Raw genomic sequence first — 20,655 nt, 5'->3', positions numbered from 1 at the left:
CACAAACAGGAGCCCCGTGTCTGTGTCACACACACACACAAACAGCAGCCCTGTGTCTGTGTCACACACACACACAAACAGGAGCCCCGTGTCTGTGTCACACACACACACACACACACACACAGGAGCCCCGTGTCTGTGTCACACACACACACAAACAGGAGCCACCAGTCTCTGTCAGGGGGAAGAGGGGCCAGTAGCACCCTGGGCTTGCTGCCCTGGTCACCCAGCCCCTTTCCCACAGTTAACTTCCTTGGTTTCTGCTTTTCTCCAGGTCGGCCAGCGAGTCCACAATCTCTGCAAAACACAAGCATGGCATTAACTAACATTTGTGGTGTGCTTGTTTGGGTTTTTTTAACAGCTGGGAAGATGGCTTTCCCTCACTGGTGGGACATGGAGTCAGCCTCTGCTGGGGCCAGCACAAAGGGTGAGCAGGGACAGCCTGAGCAGACAGCCCAGCCCAAGGACAAGTAGCTGTGTCTGTGGAAACGCCCTTGTGAACAGCTGCAATAAACTGTCCCTCCAGCCCAGCACCACACAGTGGTAGGTGTTGGATTAGGGTTATATTAGGGTAATAAAGCCATCCTGTTTCCTCAATGTGACTTTGTCAACATCTCTAATGATATTTTGGGATTTTCTCTTCTCTTTCTGTGCCAGGGAGGTGCTGGTGGGAAATGGAAGCACACAGATGTGATGCTCAGTGGTTTCTTGGGCACATTTCCCACATCTCTTGTATAGATCTGGTCCTGTAGGATGGAGTGGATGAAACTGAAGGAAGTTTTCTCCCCTTAGACAGATGAACCAAGGGAAGGATATGATCTCTGTAACTTCAAACACACCAGAAATATTCCTCTGTAATTTCCTGATGTTGCTGTTGTATCTCCTGCTGGAGACCAGTTACTTGTCTGATCAGACAGAACCCAGCTTCAGAGACAGTGAAACTTCCCTGCAATTGAGCAATGCCCAAGACTGCAATTTAATGCTAAAGCCCAAGGCAGGAAATGCTCCTGCAGTGTTGTGGCTGCTCCTCCAGCTTATGGGATCTCCAGGACCTGAGTAGGGATTAACTCACAGACCTCCCTTCCTGCCCCTGCTTGTCTGATAGAAAAAGCTCCTTTTATGTGACACCAAATAAACAAACAGCCTGGAGATTATTGTCATGGCATGGGTAAATAAATGTCAATGTGTGAGGTCTGGAACTGGGGGACTTGTTGGCATAAAAAAGAAGATCAAAGTAGGATCCCAAAACACAAAGCCAGGCAAATTCTTTGGGAAATGAGGGGCAAACAGCCTGCTGAAGCAGCTGATGAGGGATGCAAAGGCCTGTGCAGCAGGTGTGTGGGACACTCACCCTCAGCAGAAGGGCGCTGGGAAGGGTCAAAGGCCTGGCACTGCTCAATGACTTTCCTCAGATCTTCAGGACAGTCTTCCCCAAGGGGGTCCCAGTACTGGTGATTGCAGATTTTCTCCACGATCTCCCCAGGAGTGCAGCCTAGACAAGAAGTGCAGACAGGAGCGTCGGGACGGAGCTCTGCTGCCACAGGAGGGTGCTGGGGAGGGAACCCAGCACACAGCCATGCCCAGGCAGGGAGAAGCCAGCAGGGAGGTGACCCAAACTCCATCTGCAATGAATCCCACTGCATTTGGTGTGACACTGTTGGGCTTCACTAGAGCACGATGCGTTTATGCTTAACTGCCCATGACCGTCCAATAGAAACAAAAATTATTTGCATGTTTGTGGTTTAGGCAGGTTGCTTTACTACAATACTTTACTATATTGGAGTTTCAGAGGAAGCTGTCAGGCACACCAGGAGCTGGCACCTGGCAGGGATGCCCAGGGAAGAACAGGGAGCACCCAGTGCCAGGCAGGAACCACACTGTGCCGTGAGGCTTTCATGCAGGGAACCAGATACTTCTGTCTCACCTTCAAATGGGATTTTGGAGGTTGCAATCTCTGCCAGAACGATCCCAAAGCTGGAAGGAGACAAGCAAGAGTCTCAGTATTCATTCCACCATGTATTCCTCCCTTCTGGTGGAGAGGACTGCTGGGCTGTGCCAACTGGAAGCATCTGCTGGTGTGTCTGAATAAACCTGGCCTCCTTCCATAGCTCAGCAGCCTCTCTGCCAGACACCTGCCTGCTCACAGGCATCTCCTGGGAGGGACAGACACACCTGTATATTTCACAGGGACTCTTGTAAGGGTAGTTGATGTCTCTCAGGTTCTCTGGAGCGATGTAGGCCAGCATAGAGACTTGTTTCCAGTCCTTCTTGGCTTTCCTCTTGATGGATGATTCTGTTTCACACAGCTCAAATCCTGACAGCTGATTGAGGGAATGAGAGAGAGAAAAGGAGAAGTAGAAACCTGTGGTGCAGCTGGAGACTGCCCCAAGATGGAGAAAACAGAGAGAGATGCCCTGGGCAGCAAAGGCTGGAGTGCAGCCGTGTGTGCTGCCCAGCACAGGTCTCTTCCTGCAAGCAAAACCAGAGGCGAGGGCAGCTTCACCCCAGCTTCAGCTCATCCCAGGCTGGATGCTTTAGGAACACTCACTTTGCTGATGGTAAGACCATGATAGGGAGGTTTAAGTGCCTAAAGTCATAGGGGAGATGCCACTATCCCATTTTATCCTGGACCATCACAATTCCCTTCGGTGCTGGTGGAGGGAGACATCCACAAAACCATTTAAAACTCCCAAAAGCATCTCCAGGTGTGGTGCTTACCTTCACACAGTAATCCCCAGCCACCAGGAACTTGCTGCTGCAGATGCAGCCGTGGAGTCGGGACTTCTCCCCTGTCTGGTGCAACCTGCAGATGGAAGGGACAAAGGACAGCACATGAGGAGCATGATGATGATGAAGGACTGACCCATCCCCACCTTGGTGCTCTCTCCAGCCATGGAGGGAATGACTGACATGCAATCAGAGAAGCCAGCAGCTCTCTGCCTGTCTTGGTGGATCAACCCTGAGCTGCTGTGGGCACAGTACAAGCCTTGTGGATGAGCAGGACCTGTAAGGAGATCTGCCGTGCTGCAGGGCACTTCCAAATCTGCCCTGTGGATCTGGGCAAGGGAATTTCCCCCTTCCAGGCCTTTGCAGGCTTGAAGCCAGAGGTGGGGGACAGTGCCCAGGGTAGATGGGAGCTACTGCACCCAAATCCACCACCTACCCCTACAGCAGCCTCCCATGCCAGGGCCCCAAGGTGGTGTCACTGGGAATCAGTGTCTAACAGGAAACCACAGCTTACTCTGAGATACCAGGGAGCTGCCCTCAGCTTTTGGGTGATCAGGTGAAGTTACTCACTGGTTACACAGATGCTCACCTGTAAAGGCCTCTGGCAGCCCCCAGGGCCATCCGAATGCGGATGTCCCAGGAAAGGTTCTGCTGCTTGTTGAGCACGTCCCGCAGCGTCCCGTGCTTGCAGTACTCCATGACGATGGAGAAGCAGGGGCTCCCATCTGCAAGGCAAAGCCATCCTGCCTTGTGCCACCTCCTGGGAGGCCATCACAGCAAGGCACATGCCACCAGCCAGCACTGGGCATGGCAGGGAGGAAAAGGATGACATTAGTGTGACGCCCCTACCGTTCTCCTCAATGCAGATCCCATACATGCGAAGGATGTTTGGAGACTCAAACTTCTTCAGGGTCTGAATCTCCTTCTCAAAGATGTCTCTCACCTTGCTGTGGAGATGGACAGCGTGGTGAGATCCCTGGAACAAGGCATGGCACAGACTGTGCCACCCTCCTGGGGCCACACTCGTTCCCAGCCAGGACAACTCACACTGGGTCAGTGGTCAGCGGCCTCTTGAAGGTTTTGATGGCAACAGGGTACTTGAGGTACTCGCCCTCGTAGAGGTCGTAGCTCTCTGTGTCCTGCAGGTGCCTGTGGAAGGTGAGCTGGTCCCTTTTGATCTCAGTGATGTCTTCTCTTTTACCCACATTGACCTTCTTCAAGCCTGCTCCCACCACGTGCCAGAAGGGAACAAGGGACACGTTAGGCAGGGCTTGGGGGGAAAGGACACAGTGCACAGGGTGAGGTGGTGTGACATTGACTTACGTTCCATCTCACGAATGACTTTGTTCAGCTCGCTTTTCATCCAGTCCATCTTGCTCTCCATACACTCCCTGTCGATGTAGATCTCCTCAAGAGCATCTTTGGGCTCCTCAGTACCTAGGGAGAGAAACGAGCAGAGATTGGGCCACTGGATGAACAAGCATGATTGTGTGGTTTGTTTCTTTCATGATTTAAATGTCCCTTGGGCTCTTCATGGCCATCAGGCCAGAGCTTGGTAACAGCTGGAGAGAGGGGCAACCACCAGTCACAGGGTAGGAGGGTTTGCTAAATGCACTCACTTGCAATCACCTGGTCCAAGAAAGCTCTGTCATCCCTCAGGTCCTCAGCATCCTGCCTGCGACACGTCTTTGACTGGAAGGCTTCCAGGAAAGCCTGTTTCTGCTCTGCCTGCAGCAGGAGGGAGAGCCCCTGGGCAATGTCCTCCAGGCTTTCGTTCACCCAGACAAACTCCTCGCCAGTGCTTCGCGCTCGCAGGAACTTCTGGATCCAGCTGGTCTGGCTGTATTTCATCACCAGTTTCTGGGCTTCCTCCAGCGCCTGGAGCAGCTTTTTCATCAGTTCCTCTTCGTGGTGGGAGATGTGCTGTCGTGGCTGAGCCCTGAGGATCCTCACGGGCTCCAGCAGGATCTGGATGCGTTCCACGAGGCGCTGGCACTGGTGCTTGCAGCACTTCACCTGCTCGAACTGGGCATGGATGGCCTGGGCCACAGAGAACACCCTCTCCACGATGTCCATGCTTGCAGCAAAGGGCTCGGCCACGGGGGATGGCAGTGGCTGGTGCAGGGAAGCCTCAGGTGTTGCTCAGAGATCAGGCAGAAGCAGTTTTTCCACACCTTCCACCCTAGGGAACAACACCCTGACATGGCACACAGCCTCCCACAGCCCCTCTCATCCCCTGCTTTGCTGCTTTGCTGCTTTGCTTTCCCTGCTTTGCCTCCCACTGCAGCTGCCTGTGCAGGCTGGAGCAGGCACACACAGAGACATCGGTAACAGCGGCAGTGGCACATCTTTCTCTGCAGTAGCAAGAGATGTTTTGGCTTGATTTACGTACATTAATTTAATGTACAATTAATTAAATTTAATTGTCGCAGACATCTTTTATGGAAAATCCTTTCCTTAGGATTTTTACTCCTGAGAAGCTGAGAGGCCTCAGGAGCAAAATGTAAACAATGGTTATCTGCTGCTGTGGAATGCAAGAGGTGCATCTGTGATTGGTCTCATAGAGTTGTTTCTAATTAATGGCCAATCACAGTCAGCTGTCTCAGACTCTGTCAGAGACAGAAGCTTTTGTTGTCATTCTTTCCTATTCTATTCTTAGCCAGCCTTCTGACGAAACCTTTTCTTCTATGCTTTTAGTACAGTTTAATTAAATATATATTATAAAATAATAAATCAAGCCTTCTGAAACATGGAGTCAGATCCTCATCTCTTCCCCAATCCAAGAACTTCTGTGAACACCGTCACATTTAATTAATTAATTAATTAATTAATTAATTAAATGTCTGAGCTAAATCCCAGAGAGCTTCCACCCAGAGGAGCAGGGACATCAGTGACCCAGGGAGCATCCCCTGGGCAGCATTCCTGGCTCCAGCCCCGCATCACCCTGGGTTCCTGCCCCCAGAACCCGTATCTTTGGCTGTAAAGATCTATTTTCATTTCTACCCAATGTCTCTCTCTGTGGTCACCCATCTAATAAAGGTTTGTACATCTTCACAGCCCCAGCATCCCCAGCTTCTCCCCATAGCTCTGTCCTGCCCACTTAAGATTTTAAATCAAGCTCTTTCTGTATGCTCAGCATCCCCTCAAGGAAGGTGCCTGCTCCCCAGCAGAAAACTGCTCCCCAGTTCTCTGTCCTTGCTACCTGTCCTGCGAGGACAGAAAACCACCCCTGTTGAAAGGAAATTAGCAGCAGCCCCTCTGACCCAGCCAACGCTAAGAGAGGGGTGCCAGGTTCTCCTGGCTGGAAAGGAGACGGAAACGCACCCAGAATCCAGCGGCAGCCGCTCTCCCTCCTCTTCAGGCTCTCTCCAGCAGGCCCCAAGGCAGGATCTCCTCTGCTCACCAGGAGAAGGGAAGGTCGCTGACCTGCCTGTGCCTCCTGAGCTCGCTGCCTGCGCAGGCTGGAGGGGCACGGCGGGCCGAGCGCGGCTTTAAGGGGTGACACAGCGGAAGGGACGTTGTGCAAGGCACCTTCCCACGCCAGCACAGCTCCCGCTTCCCAGAAAGCTGCCGGGGTATTCCCGAGGGCTGAACGCCCCTGCGATGGGTTTCGCCTGGTGGAAGAAGGAATTGCCCACAGGAAGTGCAGTGGGAAAAAGGGGATGGGGAAGTTGTGCCTGCCTGTGTTGATGCTTCTGCTATTTTGAGCATCACAACCTGTTCTGCTGAGCTGGCAGCTGTGGGAAGGTTTGCCCAGGGCACTGGAACACCCACAGCAAGGGCTCTGTGCCCTGTTGAACCTCCTACATGTGCAGTGACACCCTCCAGACCCTGCTCCGCTCCCCAAGCCCCAGGAGCACCAAAGGAGCTGGGCTGTGGGCACCAGGGCTGGAAGCTGGGCTTGACCTCTGCTGGGACTGCAGGAAGTTTTGCAGATGGCTTCGTCAGAGGGCCGGGCTAATTTTGGGAAGCTCTGGGGTTCACGTGACGCTATTGCCCAACTTCAGAGAAGTGAGTGGCAGCTTCTGCTTACCCAGAGCCCCAACGTCACACAGCTCTGCTGAGAATATCCCCTGCAAATCTCCTACATCACTGAGGGGAGCCAGGAATGGTGGCTCCAAGGGCCATCAGCACCTGGAAAGGGACACACGAAGGGTGGGAGAACAAAATTGTGAGCAGCCCTGGGGGATACATTTCCCAGACCCTTTTTAGAAAGTTTTATTTTTCAAAATATACAGTTTATTTACAATTGTAGTGTCTACAGTTTTACATATAAATTTATTTCAAACCTTTAAATATCTGCAGTAAACATTAGGGAAAAATAATAAAAAATAAAATCACAGGATCAGCAAAAAAGGCATCTCATAGTAATTCTTTTCATCAGAGTTTGAGTTTCAAGTAGCCAATGTCTATGAAAACCATGAACTTGATAAATCTGGCAGAGAGATATGGGTTAGAAAAAGGCACAATCCAGAGCTGTGGGACCTGCCCCAAAAGGGCTGCAGGCCAAGAAAACCCTGTGCTGAGATGGGCTGGGAGAAGGACCTAGGACAGGGAATCCCCTCGGCATGAGTTAGGCAATAGAGGCAACTGCAGCGTGTTGGGTGCCCTGGGGAGAGGGCAGCCCGGGAGAGACAGGGCTCTGGCAAGGTGCCAGGGCAGGGGAGGGAGCGTGGCATCAGGCACTTCATCTTCCAGGCAGCAGATCTGCCCGTGCATCCATAGCCTGGAGCGGGAGGGCAGCGAGGTAGGGCAGGAGTGCACCAGGGAAACCCACAGCCTCTTCCTCCCCTTTCCTCACCATCCTCAGCCCCCCATCCCCCTGCCAGTGCCACAGCTGGACCACAGCACTCCACAGGGATGCTCCACTTGGAGTCACTGCTGTGGCACAGCCCCCAGGCAGGGGGCAGGGCAGGGACACCAGCCCCAGTGCTGGGGCACAGAGCCAGCAGCTGAGCTCTGGGCTGGGGCTGTCAGTCCTCCTTCTTGAAGGTCTCCTCAGGGATGAGTGTCCGGAAAGGATAATCCCAGAAGCGCGTGCTGATGCCAAAACCTGTGGGCAGGCAGGAGAGAGTTCAGCCCATGGCACCACCATCGAGGTGTTGCAAGGGCTCTGTGTTAACTGGTGAGGGAGGAGTGGCCACGTTTTGGGGAGGGAGGAAGGCAAAGTGAAGACGAGGAGGAAGAGCAGAGGGAGCAGGAGCTGGCTGGGCCATGCCAACAAGCCCCATGGATGATAGCTTATCTGGATGGGGCGTTTTCTCCTAGGAAACCGGGCAAAGGGCAGGTTGAGCAAGCACTGGGCTAGGGAAAGTGTGGGGCGGATCTGGAGAAGCCCAGGGCCTCACCCTCCACCTGTCAACACCTCCCAGCAGGAAGAGATGCTGCCCTGGGCAGGGATAGGCACCCACATCCAGCACCATGGGGATTTGGCATTCCAGGCAGCACTGATGCCCACCAGTGGGACAGGTGCTGCCTTCACCCCTGCTCTGGCTCCTCATCCTCACCCTGAGAGCCAGGAAATATTCTCCACGGGCTACAGCACCTCACATGCTGCTTCCCCAGCAGCACAGTGCTTGGCTTTCCTCATCCCAAATCCCAAATATTTTGGAGCAATCAGCTTCACCCACGCAGCTAGGCTGGATCTTGGACATCCCCTTCCCCTGCCAGCACGCACGGGCAGCGCAGCACTACCTGATTTTTGGTGTTCAAAGTGGTGCTTGACGTGGTAGGCCTTGAGGCCGTACAGGTAGGTGCCCTTTCTGGGGGAGCCATAGTGGAGGTAATAGTGCATCATGTCGTAGATGACGTAGCCGCAGAGGCCCCCGACGAAGACGCAGAGCCCCAGCACCTCGGGCAGCAGCAGCCGCAGCACGCCGTAGAAGAAGCCGATCACCAGTGAGGCCGGCACGGGAGGGAACACCAGGCGGGAGCTGTCGAAGGGAGACTGGAAGCAGAGAGGGATGGTGGGACAGGCAGCTCCCACTCGGCCTTCCTCCCTCTGCACATCCCTGACAAGCATCAGGGAAACCCATCTGGGAAAGGCCAACAGCAAAATCCCTCCCCAGGTTGTACCTGGTGGTGGGAGCAGGCCCCCATGCATGCCCAGGTGCCCAGGCAGGGGGTGGCTTTATCTGGTAGGTGCCCAAGCTCCACATTTCCTCCAGCAAAGCTAGAGAGAGCCTATGGCTCTTTTGGTTTTCCCCCTTGCCCAACCACACATCTTGAAAAATTAACTCCAGCTCCTCCAGAGCTGTTTTACAGCCCTTGCTGGTATTGGGCAAGTGCGTCGCTTGGGATGCCACCAGTCACACTGAGCAGGCAGCAACAGGCTCTGTGTGGGCAAAGGGCACACGGTGACAGCTGCAGCGGGGCAAAGGCCACCATTCCCACGGGCCAGGCGGTGCCAGCGGGGGCGGGAGCTGCGACTCACCTTGTGGTGCTGCCCATGCAGCAGGAAATGCAGCGTGATCAGATAGTAATTGCTAGCGGGTGGCTTCATGTGGAACACAAAGCGGTGGATGAGGTACTCTAGCAGGGACCACAGGACCATTCCCAGGAGGAAGATGAAGGGGAAGTAGTATTTGTGGACAGGGATGGAGTACTCTACACAACAAGACATGCAGTGGTCAGCAGGGCAGGTGCAGGTGCTTTTATCCATCACCATCCTCCCACTGGCATCAGGGTGATGCTCAGCTCTCCTTCCCTCCCACCACTCATCCACCTCCTGCCCTGAGATCCTCTAGGGAGCTGACTGCCCAAGCTTTGCTCTAAACCACATTTTCCTTTGATTCCGACTAATTTACAGAAACAGCCAGCTTCTTGCTGCCTCAGGAAGCCTGAGGGGAGCTCCCTGCATTCCAGATTCCAACGTGGGCTTGGATGTGCACTCTAGGGACTGTGTCACCACTACACAGCTGCTTCACCCACCAGAACAAGGCAGGAGGGACCTAAGTTGCACAGGCAGCACTCATGACAGTAAAACAGTGCTGTTGGTGTTTATTTTTTGGGGGGAAAAACAAAAGACTTGTTGGGCACTTTCCCCCGCAGAACATTTTTCAGCCACCTCCTTCTTTCAGGGCTGGCTGCCAGCCCTGTGTCCTTCCTAGCAAAATTTGGATTGCCCCAAAACCCACTTATTTTTAGGGGAAAAAATCCCCACAAAACTTGGCAGCAAGGTGCTGGATGCCACAAGGAGCAGGGAGCAGCCGGCGCTCCCCACCCCACAGCCGGGCACAGCTGGCACTGGGTGGCACCTTGCAAAAAAAAATAGGGAGCCCAGCAAAAAAAGAAAAAAAAAAATGGACAACAAAGAAGACAGCTTGCCCCGGGCACGGTTGTTGTTCCCGGGGGAGCAGGAGCAGACAGTGGGAGATTCAGGGGCAGGCGCTCGGGGCGAACAAGCCGCGCTCTGTGCGGAGCCGGCGGCGCTCAGAGCCGGGTTTGTTCCCCGGCATTCAGCCCGGCCGGGTGGGCGGCAGCGGCATCGGAGCCGCCCCGGCACCCGCAGCGCTGTGGGCACCGAGGGAACGAGGCAGGAGGGAGCAGGCTGCAGCCCGGGGGGCTCTGTGCCTCTGCTGAGCCCTGGGGGATCAAATCTCCTGGGGAGAGAAGGGGATGGGGGTGGGCAAGCACAGGGGGCTTCTGGCGGCCACAAGGGAGAGGTGCTGGTGGCCACACGGGAGAGGTGCTGAGCTGCTGCTCTTGCATCTGGCTTTGGTGAGCACGTACAGAATGAGGGGTGAGGAAGGGATGCAGGTGTCCAACCAACCCATTCCTGCCCCATGGCCCAGTGTGGGGTCAGCAATGGAAGCCCAAAGGCTTTGCTGCTGCTGCTGCTCGTACCTGTGGTGAAGGAGGAGAAGAGCCTGGTGTTGCCCTGAGCAAGGGAGGTGTAGCTGACCCAGCTGAGATAGAGCACCACGGGCGTCCACACCATGAACACCACGTACCTATGGGGCAGGAGGAGCTGTCAGAGGGCGTCCTGCTGGCTGGTGAGCCATCCCCCTCCCAGGGCAGGCACCAGCCAGGGCACAGTGCCGAGCTCACCATGCTGTCTTGGAGAGGAACTCGAGGAAATCCGAGTGGAAGAGGCGGATGGGCCGATCCACGGGCTGGTGCACCCACTCGTCGTACTTCTCCCCCAGGTAGCCCACCTGCCACAGCAGGGGCTTCTGCCAGTCCACCAGGTCCTGGGGGAGCACACAGGGGCTGTAGTGCTGGGGAACCCACAAACCATCCCAGTACCAGGCACAAAGCTGAGCTGCTGCTGCTGCTGGAGGATTCTGGGCTGCAAACCCCTCCCATGCCCCAAGAGCAGCTGTCTCTGGTTCCAAGGTGCCCTGAGCTCCCCACAAGCACCAGCACAGGGCAGACAAGGGGCCAAACACACCAAACACACATCAGCCCAGGGCTTAGCTCACCCCCGTGCCACCAGGTACCTGCCAGAAGATCAAGGTGAAGGTGGCTGTACCCAGACCTGGCTCAGCATCAGGCCCTGATAACTGAGGCTCTTTGCTGCCAAGATTAGATAGTGAGCAGTGATATGGCCCAGCAGAACACCTCTGGTGCCACATGGATCCCATCCCCATAGCACTACCCCAGTCAAGGACGTTTCTCCTTGTGCAAAGGACACATGGGGCAGCCACAGATGTTTGGGCACCCCAGTAAGGAGCAAACTGGGAAGGGATGGGGAGCAGGGACACAGGATGTGAACACAGACTCCAGCAGTGCTGCTGAGCACGGCTGAACTCAGGTGCAGGAGTAAGAGGGGACCTGTGTGGGTACACATGTTGGCATGGCATGAAAACAGGGAGGCACAACTGGCATCACCACCTCTGCCACTGCTCAGCATCCCTGGGCACATCTGCTGGCCTGGCCAGATAAGGTGGATTCTTGGTCCCACCCCTGTGCCAGGACTGAAACCACGCTCGCTTGGCCAGGCCCTGGGGCTGGCAGCTCTCCTTGGGCTGCTTGTGCCACACAGCACTGGCACAGCCATGTGGCACCTGGGGCTGTGCTGCCAGTGGTGGGGATGGCTCCGTTCAGGGCATCCCAGGGCAAGGATCCACAGTGGCTGTGGGCACTTTGAGGGCTCTGCTGCAGGCAGGGATGAACACAGTCACACAGGAGGGGAAACAACCCCAGCTGGTGTATGGGATGGGAGCAGAGCCATTCTCCACTGGGGGGAAAGCTAAAGCAAAAAGGTCACTTGGAAATGGACATTCTCTTTTAAAGGTGCTCAGTGATAAAATATTAATTTGGGGGGTGAAAGATGTTCTCCTGCTCTAAAAATCTCCAACTTTCTACAAGATAAAAGCATGCTCACCAACCAGCTGGGACCATGCAAGATGTGGTGACCAGATGGAGCTGTGGAGGGCAGGGGCAGCCAAAGGCACCTTGGGGATAAGTCCCCACTGTTGTGGCATGCTTGGGAAGCAGCTGGCAGGGCAGGAAGCACCCTGCACACACAGGGATCACCCTGCCCAGCCTGGGGAATCCCTTCCTGCTCATTACGAGTGCTCAGGCAAGGGGAAAATAAAAATAAAATAAATAAAGTAATAAAATAAATAAAGCACGAAAGAAATAAAAGCAAGCAAGGTGTGGCTTGGCAACACTTCCCTGTGGAAGGGCACAGCTGCTGTCAGAGAAAGGCATCTGTCCCATGCTGCTGCAATGGGAGCCTCCCAGCAGGGCCACGCCTGTGCAATAAAGCATGAGCAATGCCATCCACAGCAGGAGAAAGGGCACAAGTGGCTGGGTCAGCTTGGCTCCCTCACGCCATCCCTCCCACCCAACAGCCCAGCAGAAACCCAGCCCTCCCACAGGGAAGGGGAGAACTGGCAAAGCACTCTGGCAAAGAGTGTAGGAGAGACTCCAGAGCTCTTACCCTCTCCACAGGCACTGTTCTGTAGCAGAGATCTGTGTGCTCTGGAGTCTGGGCTGCTGCAGACACCTCCTTCTCATCCACTGTCTCAGAGAGGCTCTGGAAAGAGAGGGAAAACTCTGTGGTGAAGCACCAGTGGTGGATTCAGCTGGGATGGTGATGGCTGTAGCACTCAGGGGTATGGCCAGAGCGAGCTCCTGCCTGCTAAACAAATATGGGGAAAAATCTGGTGAATTTAAGTCAGTGAGTTCCTGCAGAGCAGGTTTCCTGAGGGAAGCAGCTGCTAGTGAGCTGCCCTGCCCTTCAGACATTGTGGGCTCGGGGCTCTTTGGAAACCTCCTCTCAAGCCCAGTGTTTGGAATGCCCTGCCCATGGACAGGACAGCACGGCAGAGTGGCAATGCAGAAACTCTGGGCCCTGGGACAGCACCTTCCCCTGCAAATAGGCAGTGCCATGGCAGAGGTCACCTTGGCACTGCCAGTAAAGCCTGGGGCATTGCTGGGTTACTGCTCCCTCCTCCCACCCCAATGATCTCCAACAAAAGCCCAGCCTGACGTTTTTGGTCCCTCAGAAAGCTGGGCTGGCAGGCCTGGGGAGCATGGTACAGCTGGTGCCAACACCCTTCTGTGGGCACAAAGAAAAACACACAGAAAGAGTGACCTTGTCCAGGGAAAAAGCCAAGGTGTCCTTCACAGGGTGACACTGGACTGACTGCCCTTGCCATGGGATATGAGGTGGGGTTTGGGCTGGCTGCCCTTGCCATGGGCTGTGGGATATGAAGGGGGTTTGGGCTGGCTGCCCTTGCCATGGGATATGAGGGGGGTTTGGGCTGGCTGCCCTTGCCATGGGATATGAGGGGGGTTTGGGCTGGCTGCCCTTGCCATGGGCTGTGGGATATGAGGGGGGTTTGGGCTGGCTGCCTTTGCCATGGGATATGAGGGGGTTTTGGGCTGGCTGCCTTTGCCATGGGCTGTGGATATGAGGGGGGTTTGGGCTGGCTGCCTTTGCCATGGGCTGTGGATATGAGGTGGGGTTTGGGCTGGCTGCCCTTGCCATGGGCTGTGGATATGAGGTGCCTCAGGAGGGCACACTGAGGCACAGGGGGTGCGGTGGTGGCAGGATGGAGACCCAGCTGCAGTCCCGCTGGCAGGGCGGGCTGAGGAACAGGAGGAACCTGCCTCGGCTGATGCTGGGAAGCAAACACGGTGCCAGCTGCCAGCACAGCCTCCCTGCTGCAGCCGTGCCAGCCCCGGCGCCGGCCGTGGGGGCTCGCTGAGCCTGGGCCGTGCCCGTGCACACCCCATACCAGCCGTGCCCCCCGGCAGCAGCGCCGGCTGCCCTGCAGGACGTGCCGAGCATGCCTTTGTCCCGCTCTGCCGGCCCCGGTTACCCATTAACCCGGGCAGGGCACGGCGGGGCCGCAGCTCAGCCCTGCCCGATGCGGCTTCAGCCGTGCCGCTTCCAGACTGGGAGGATTTTCCCCCAGCTCCTCGGTGGATGCTCTCCCCACAGCTCTGACAGGGATGCACTGCCTCCCTATAGAGGGGAATACAGCCCTGGCAGCTGCAGGAGGGCCTGGGATGCAGGAAAACCGGTGTCACCTTGCCAAGATGTCAGGACTTAACTGGGGACACCGAGGCAGGGCTCAGGCACTGTTTACCCACGGCAGGCACTCCTTGCAAGAGGTGCTCCCACCCCATTTCTCGGGCTAGCCGGATTTCAAGCCTCATTCTGCCGGTACAGGAACTGCATTACCCAGCTCTGAGGCAACCCCTTGCCTGGGGCAGCAGGCATGGGAGGACAGGGGATATTTCCAGCCAGTATTTCCAGGCTGGAATCCCACTGGCATCAATTTTACTGCAGGCAGAGCACCGATGTGAGCTGATGCCATGTACCACCACACCTCTCTGTGAGGATTCCCACTGCTATTTTCCATGCTGCACACTCTGTCCTCCAGCCAGACATTCCAAAACCCTAGGTCAGATGGGATGTCTTAAAATCCAGCAAAGCATGGTGGATTTATGGTTTTGCCTCTGCCCTGCAGGTGCTTTGGAAGAAAATTTGGCTTTTAGAGAGTGAAATGTCTTATCCGTGCCCTGAGAAACGGGCTGGGGCTCTTCACCTTCAGCTTGCACCACAGCCCAGGCAGCAGCAGGAAGGATGCTTAGGAAAGCTGGGCTGACGCAATGCCCGGCACCTCTCCTCCCTTTTCCGAAATGTTCACACACCTCCAGTTCCCCTGCCCATGGATGCCTGAGCACAGTGTCATGCCTGGAGGCTTCCTGGTCCTCCCAGGTCAGGGAGATGGACTGGGGGCTCACATCCCACCTCACCACCAGCACCTGGGCTGGTTACCATCAGTGACATGACTGCCACATGTGGGCTATGGCAGCTCCCTGTCAGCACCCGAATCATCTCCTACCCCTCCTCTTCCTCAGCTGGGGAGCAGGAGGAAGGCTCTCCTCTTGCTCACCCTGGAGCTGGCACTGAAAGGACTGGAGCTGTGTCGCAACCAGGACACAAACCACGCTGGCATGTCCCAGCTGGCTCCCCAAAGGGTGGCCTGTTCCTGCCTGCCCCAGGCACGAAGGGGCCCTGCTGAGATCCAGCCCCATGGACCTGAACCCCTGCTGGGGCTTCTGCCCGTTCTGCTCTAAACAGGTGGGCTGGGAGGAGGCCCAAGGGCTGTGCTGAGCTGGGCTCTGCTGTCACCTGTGGGTGGTGAGGATGCACCTGAGCTGTCCCCAGGCAAACAAGTCCTGCCAGGGAAGATGAACAAGGGGCCTGATGTAAGGAAGGGAAAGTTAACGCCCACAAGGTGCTGTAGCTGTGAGCGAGCAGCAGTCCTGGTGAGTGCTGCTGGTACACACAGGGCCAAACACCCAGGGCATGGCACGATCCAGTGACTGGGTGACCCAGCATCCACCTGAGAGCATCTGGCTGCCCTGCGTGGGTCACACAGGGCGCTCTGCACTGGTCCTGCACCAGCTGGAGAGCAGGGGCTGTGCCAGCCCAGTGCTGCCCTGCATCAGGGCTTGGGGGCATTAAAAGAACAAATCCAGCTGTGATGTGAGCTACAGACAGAAGGGGTGGCCCAGCACAGGGTTCAGTGTTCTTGGGACACAGCCAGAGAAGCTGGAAAGCCCCCCCTGGCCCAGACAGGGCAATGCTGCCTGCAGACAGCTGCTCTGCCAAAAGCCTGGACCCAGGGGGATTTTCCACCCATTTTCCCAGTGAGTCAAACCCCACAGGAGTCCTACCATACCTTGCATTGCTCCACAGCCTCCAGCACCTTCACTGAGCTCCTCAGAGGATGTTTGCTGGTGTCCACATGGGACAAGCTGTGTTGGCAGTGCAGGTGCAGGCATGTAGCATGAGGACACCCCAGGAGGTGCAGAGGGCACCGAGGAAGGTGGGGGCACCATCCCACAGCACCACCCCAGCAGCACTGTGCTCTGTGCTCTCTGGCTGTCTCTTGGCCCATTAAACACTGGGTGCAGCAGGACTATTAAAAGGCGGTGAATTGAACTGCTAATCATAGCAGCAATATAAAAAGTGACTTCTCGTTACATCAGCCCCAAAGAGGTGCCCCAGGTGTCCCGCCCACGTCCAAGCATGCTCAGGCTGGGATGCAAAGCCAGGGTAGGTGCAAAGCCAGGTGCAGCAATACAGGCAAGAGGAAGAGAAGGACAGTAAACCTGAGAAGGATGGAAGATTTACTGTGAGTCACAGCCACGTCACGCACCCCAAAGAGGCTGTGATGAAAGTCCCTCATTGCTCAAACTGGAAGGGTAATTAGATGATCCAGCTCCCTTCTAGCGAGGCTGTTAAAATCCACTGTCTGCTTTAGGTAATTGTTGGTACTCACTTTGATCTCCCCTATATGTCCTGCTTGCATAGATAAAATATTTAGGGATTAATTTGTCCTTAGCCAAAAGGATTTGGGTGATGCAGAAAAGTGACCTGCGGCCAAAGGAGAGAGCCACAGGAAGGGGCACGGAGAGGCCAGTGGAATGAAGGCTGGATCTTGTCTTCTTTATCTGTCCTGCATTAACACATTTTCCCCCCTTTGCAAAATCCTGGAAATTCCTGTGGGAAGCAGGGGAGGATGCTGGATGCCTGTGGGACCGGAGAATTCTGAATCCCTCAGCATGGGGATGATGCAGCCCCGGGACATCCGATGGGCAAGGAGAGGCACTGGCAAAGCTGTGGAATCAAACTGGGGTAATGTAACACTTCCTCCAAAGAGCTCTTTGGGCTGCACCTGCCCCAAAACACCCAAAGCATGAACCCAAGCACCACCAAGGACACCACCTCTCCCCAGAGAGGATTTTTGGGCGGTGGGGAGTAGGGCAGGGCAGCTGACACCTCAGTGCACGCTGGATGCAGCCTCACCACGCAGCAGGCAGCTCTAATCCCTGCCCTGCGTGCTCCAGGCTGGGATGGTTTATCTGGCACCAGGCAGTGTCAGATCTCCCTGCAGCCTGCGTTATCACGCCATGTATTTGCATTGGGATGGTGGCGGCTCCCCTCGGCACGGGAACCCGTTTGTCCGGTACCTTCCTACCCCAGCCCGCTGGGCTCGTCACGCCTGCGAGGAGGCGGCGGCTCGGCGAGTGTCCCAACAGAGGAGGTGCCACGGCCGGGACCGCGCGGGGAGCAGGCAGGCATTGCACCGGGGCTGAAACAAAGCCCCGTCTGTGGCGCTGGGGCCGGGGCTGGCCCTGGGCAGGACAGCAGCGAGAGCAAACAAGCAGCCAGAGGGACCGGCCGGTCACCGACCCCGCTGGGATACCGAGAGAGGAACTGCTGGGCCGGAGAAGGGGGCTGGGCTGGCTCTGCTGCTCAGCATCCTGCCCGCGGCCGCTGGTGAGGGCTGGAAACTGCGCAGGAGTGCCCAGGGCCGCCCGGAGGCTGCGGAACTTCCCTTCCACCTGGGCAGCACGGCACTGGCACGGCGGGGACAGAGCTGTGTCCCATGCCCCTCGCCAGGCAGTGACGGATATGGCCGAGCTCCTCTCTCAGCAGTGGCTGCTCACCACTGGCAAACCCCTGTGCCCAGCACCGTGGTCCCTGTTGAGTGCTGACAGGGCCACGAAGGGTGTCCTGTCCCAGTGCCCACTCTGTGCCATACAGTCCCGCTAAAACTGACACTGAGCTCCATCTCCTGCACCCCTCCAAAGACCCCAACACCTCCATGCCACATTGGCACCCCAGATACACCCATCAGCCCTGCTTCCTAGCATGGCAGGGAGGGAGGTGGCTGTGGAGAGGGACCCTGCAGGTACTCAGCTCTGTGCACTTGGCACCCTCAGGGCCCCCTGCACCTCAGAGCCAGAGAACTCCTGGGAGCCAGGAGGCACATGGGACCTTGGCACCCTGCACACCTCAGGCACCACCCATGCAGACCCCAGAAGCCTCAAACATCCTCTGTCTCCTTCACCCCTCATTGCCCTGTAGATCCCAGACCCTAAAGAGCCTGATCCTATGGATCCTGTCCTGCTCACACCAAGTCCCATACAGCTCAGACTGAGATCTGGGTGCACTAAACACCTTATATGCTGCATGCACCCCAGAAACTTCCTATCTTGTACACCCCAAAGCCTATCCAGCCTCTGTATGTCCTGAACAGCTTGGGTGCTGAGAAGCCTGGACCTGGAGTGCCCTACAGACCCTGTATGACTCAGATCCTGCACAGTTTGCCCTACAGCCCCTGCACATCTTAGACTCCACGCACTCTGGACTTGAGATGCTCTATTACCCCAGCAGTGCCCAGATCCCTGAGAGCACAGACCTGGAGCACCTATCAAAACTCGATGCAGGACCTAGGGCACCCCATAATCTCTGTACATCCCAGTCCCACGACTATAGAAACGCTGTGTATGCCACACCTAGGGTGCCTTAGAGAGATCCTGCACATCCTGGATCGGGATTTGGGATCGGGACACTCACTGTACAGACCCTGCACATCCTGGATCGGGACCTGGGATCGGGACACTCACTGTACAGACCCTGCACATCCTGGATCGGGATTTGGGATCGGGACACTCACTGTACAGACCCTGCACATCCTGGATCGGGATTTGGGATCGGGACACTCACTGTACAGACCCTGCACATCCTGGAGCAGCACCTGGGACACCCTACAGCCTCTCCATTTGCCAGTTTCGGGACGTGGGGCACCCCACAGCCCTTGTTCACCTGTACCCAGCACCAGAGGCACCTCGCAGAGGCCGTATGTACCCCCGGCTCCCCTGTAGCCGCGTCCCCCGGTCCCGGCTCGGCCCCGCGGCGGTACCTGCTCGTCGCCGGGCTCTATGTCCCCCACGTAGTACTGCTCCAGCCAGCGGCGGGCGTTCTCCGAGTGCCGGTGCGGCGGCCCGTCCAGCGCGGCGCTCACGTCGGTGCCGGCGCGGCGGCGCAGCAGCTGCTCCCCGCCCGGGTGCAGCCGCACGAAGCCGCTCAGGTCGTACAGGCGGCGGCGGCAGGAGACCAGGCAGGCGCCCTGCGCGCAGCGCGCCCGCACCTCGGCGGCGCTGAAGGAGCGCGGCCCCGCCGTGGCCATGGCCCCGCCGCCGCTCCCCGTCCCGCTCCGCTCCCGTCCGAGTCCCCGTCCCCGTCCCCGTCCCCGTCCCCGTCCCGTCCCGTCCCGTCCCGCCGCCGCGCTCTGCCCGCACCTGCTCATCTGCATACATGCATATGCAGCCGGGCCACGCCCCGCGCCGCGCCCCGCCGCAGCCCATTGGGCAGCCAGGCACGGGTGGGGCACGGTTGGGGTGCGGAGGCTCCGCCCCAGCGCAGGTACCCTGGAAAGTGGGAATGGGGCATCCCTGGAGAGGCAGAGCGGGGCACAGGGGGCACAGGGCACCCTCAGGGGGACGGGGAAATGGGGCGGCCCCAGGGGAGGGGAGAGTGCCCCCCCTTGGGCCCAGGGGTACGGCCAGGGTGGGGAACGGGGGGTCGGGGCAACCTTGGGTGGGTTATGGGGTATCCCGGGGTGGAACTGGAGTATGGGCATCCCTGGGGCAGGGATGAGGCTGTGAGGGCATGCTGGGGGTATAGGGCACCCCGGGGGAATCACCCATCCCGAGTTACCAATACACCTCCAAGGTCCTCGGTGGCCAAGGCAGAGGACACCCCAGTCCTGGCTCAGAGTGCCCAAGGAGATCAGGGTCACCCAGAGGGGTCACCCAGAGGCCAATTCACCCCAGTGTCACTTGCTGCCAGGCACCACATCCCTGTTCAAAGATATATTTCAGTATTTAATTAAATTTGCAATTCGCCAGGGGGGCAGGACGCAGCCCCAAATACCCCAAAGAATCACAGCCAAATAATTAATAAAGAATTACAGGAAAGGAGTTTCCCATGCATTTTTTGGGGGAAGATTTCCCTCTGAAGTGAGGGGGGCCACTTTGGGATGACACCCTTGACCACAGGGGCTGGCCACATGCCAGCAAATTTGGTGTAGCTGGCCACACTGGGCTGCAACCAGTGATTAAGGTGGGGTTTGCCATCCCAGGAATGGGGAGCCCCCCCAGCCCCACCTGTAAGGGTGGGTCAGCCATCACACACCTCAGCCCCCCGGCCTTGGGGTGCTGTGGGGTGCAGGCCAGGCCCTCACTGAGGCCTTTAATCAAGGTGGATGCAAAACCTGCTGTGGCAGTCAGCATCAGCTCCACCTTCCTACCCAGCTCCTGGCATAGCCCTGCCTCCTGCTTGGGGGAGAAGTCCTGTTTTGGGTGGGCAGGTTGATTTTGCACCCTGATAGGAGCACAAAGGTTAAGGGTGGGCATGCTCCTGGCTGGGGCTGCTGCAGGGCACCTGGGGTGCATTGGGAGTCCCTTGGGCTGGAGGACAAAAATATTTTCTGGGGGTTGGGAGAGCCAGAGTAGTCCTGAGAGGTTGCTGGGAGACCCCAAATGAGGTGCTGGAGTGGGACACTCTTCCAATTCCCTCAATGGCCAAGGTGGTCCTGGTTGTGGCGGGTGAGCTCAATCTGGCACAGCTCTCTGGGCATTAGGGTGGCTTCTGGATGGACACTG

General features: G+C 57.0%; 2 protein-coding genes across 2 annotated transcripts; both read right to left on the bottom strand.

Moving 5' to 3' along the window:
- Nucleotides 1-110: 110 nt before the first annotated feature.
- On the bottom strand, nucleotides 111-6,176 carry MLKL (mixed lineage kinase domain like pseudokinase). Its single transcript, XM_063167561.1, has 11 exons — nucleotides 6,052-6,176; nucleotides 4,347-4,909; nucleotides 4,051-4,164; nucleotides 3,775-3,949; nucleotides 3,577-3,674; nucleotides 3,317-3,452; nucleotides 2,719-2,803; nucleotides 2,173-2,321; nucleotides 1,925-1,974; nucleotides 1,352-1,492; nucleotides 111-297 (listed from the first exon to the last, which is right to left on the bottom strand). The coding sequence occupies exons 2-11, from the start codon at nucleotides 4,801-4,803 to the stop codon at nucleotides 245-247; spliced, it is 1,458 nt and encodes a 485-aa protein (XP_063023631.1). The 5' UTR covers nucleotides 4,804-4,909; nucleotides 6,052-6,176; the 3' UTR covers nucleotides 111-244.
- Nucleotides 6,177-6,916: 740 nt separating this feature from the next.
- Nucleotides 6,917-19,178, bottom strand: FA2H (fatty acid 2-hydroxylase). Its single transcript, XM_063167877.1, has 7 exons — nucleotides 18,912-19,178; nucleotides 12,617-12,712; nucleotides 10,777-10,919; nucleotides 10,573-10,679; nucleotides 9,161-9,333; nucleotides 8,422-8,674; nucleotides 6,917-7,780 (listed from the first exon to the last, which is right to left on the bottom strand). The coding sequence occupies exons 1-7, from the start codon at nucleotides 19,176-19,178 to the stop codon at nucleotides 7,701-7,703; spliced, it is 1,119 nt and encodes a 372-aa protein (XP_063023947.1). The 3' UTR covers nucleotides 6,917-7,700.
- Between the last annotated feature and the right edge of the window lie 1,477 nt (nucleotides 19,179-20,655).

This window comes from Melospiza melodia, chromosome 13 (assembly GCF_035770615.1).
Source record: "Melospiza melodia melodia isolate bMelMel2 chromosome 13, bMelMel2.pri, whole genome shotgun sequence".
In the NCBI taxonomy this organism is placed as follows: Eukaryota; Metazoa; Chordata; class Aves; order Passeriformes; family Passerellidae; genus Melospiza; species Melospiza melodia.
Note: the sequence above shows the minus strand (reverse complement) of the source record. Positions and strands in the feature narration are given on the sequence as shown.

Excerpts from the sequence above, each read along its gene's own strand:
- MLKL (XM_063167561.1), bottom strand. The coding sequence starts at position 4,803 with ATGGACATCGTGGAGAGGGTGTTCTCTGTGGCCCAGGCCATCCATGCC. Across the intron at positions 4,165-4,346 it reads CTTGGACCAGGTGATTGCAA|GTACTGAGGAGCCCAAAGAT; the intron begins GTGAGTGCATTT and ends TTCTCTCCCTAG. Across the intron at positions 2,804-3,316 it reads GCTGCCAGAGGCCTTTACAG|GTTGCACCAGACAGGGGAGA; the intron begins GTGAGCATCTGT and ends TTCCATCTGCAG.
- FA2H (XM_063167877.1), bottom strand. The coding sequence starts at position 19,178 with ATGGCCACGGCGGGGCCGCGCTCCTTCAGCGCCGCCGAGGTGCGGGCG. Across the intron at positions 9,334-10,572 it reads CTTCTCCTCCTTCACCACAG|AGTACTCCATCCCTGTCCAC; the intron begins GTACGAGCAGCA and ends CTTGTTGTGTAG. Across the intron at positions 7,781-8,421 it reads CTTTGAACACCAAAAATCAG|GTTTTGGCATCAGCACGCGC; the intron begins GTAGTGCTGCGC and ends GCCTGCCCACAG.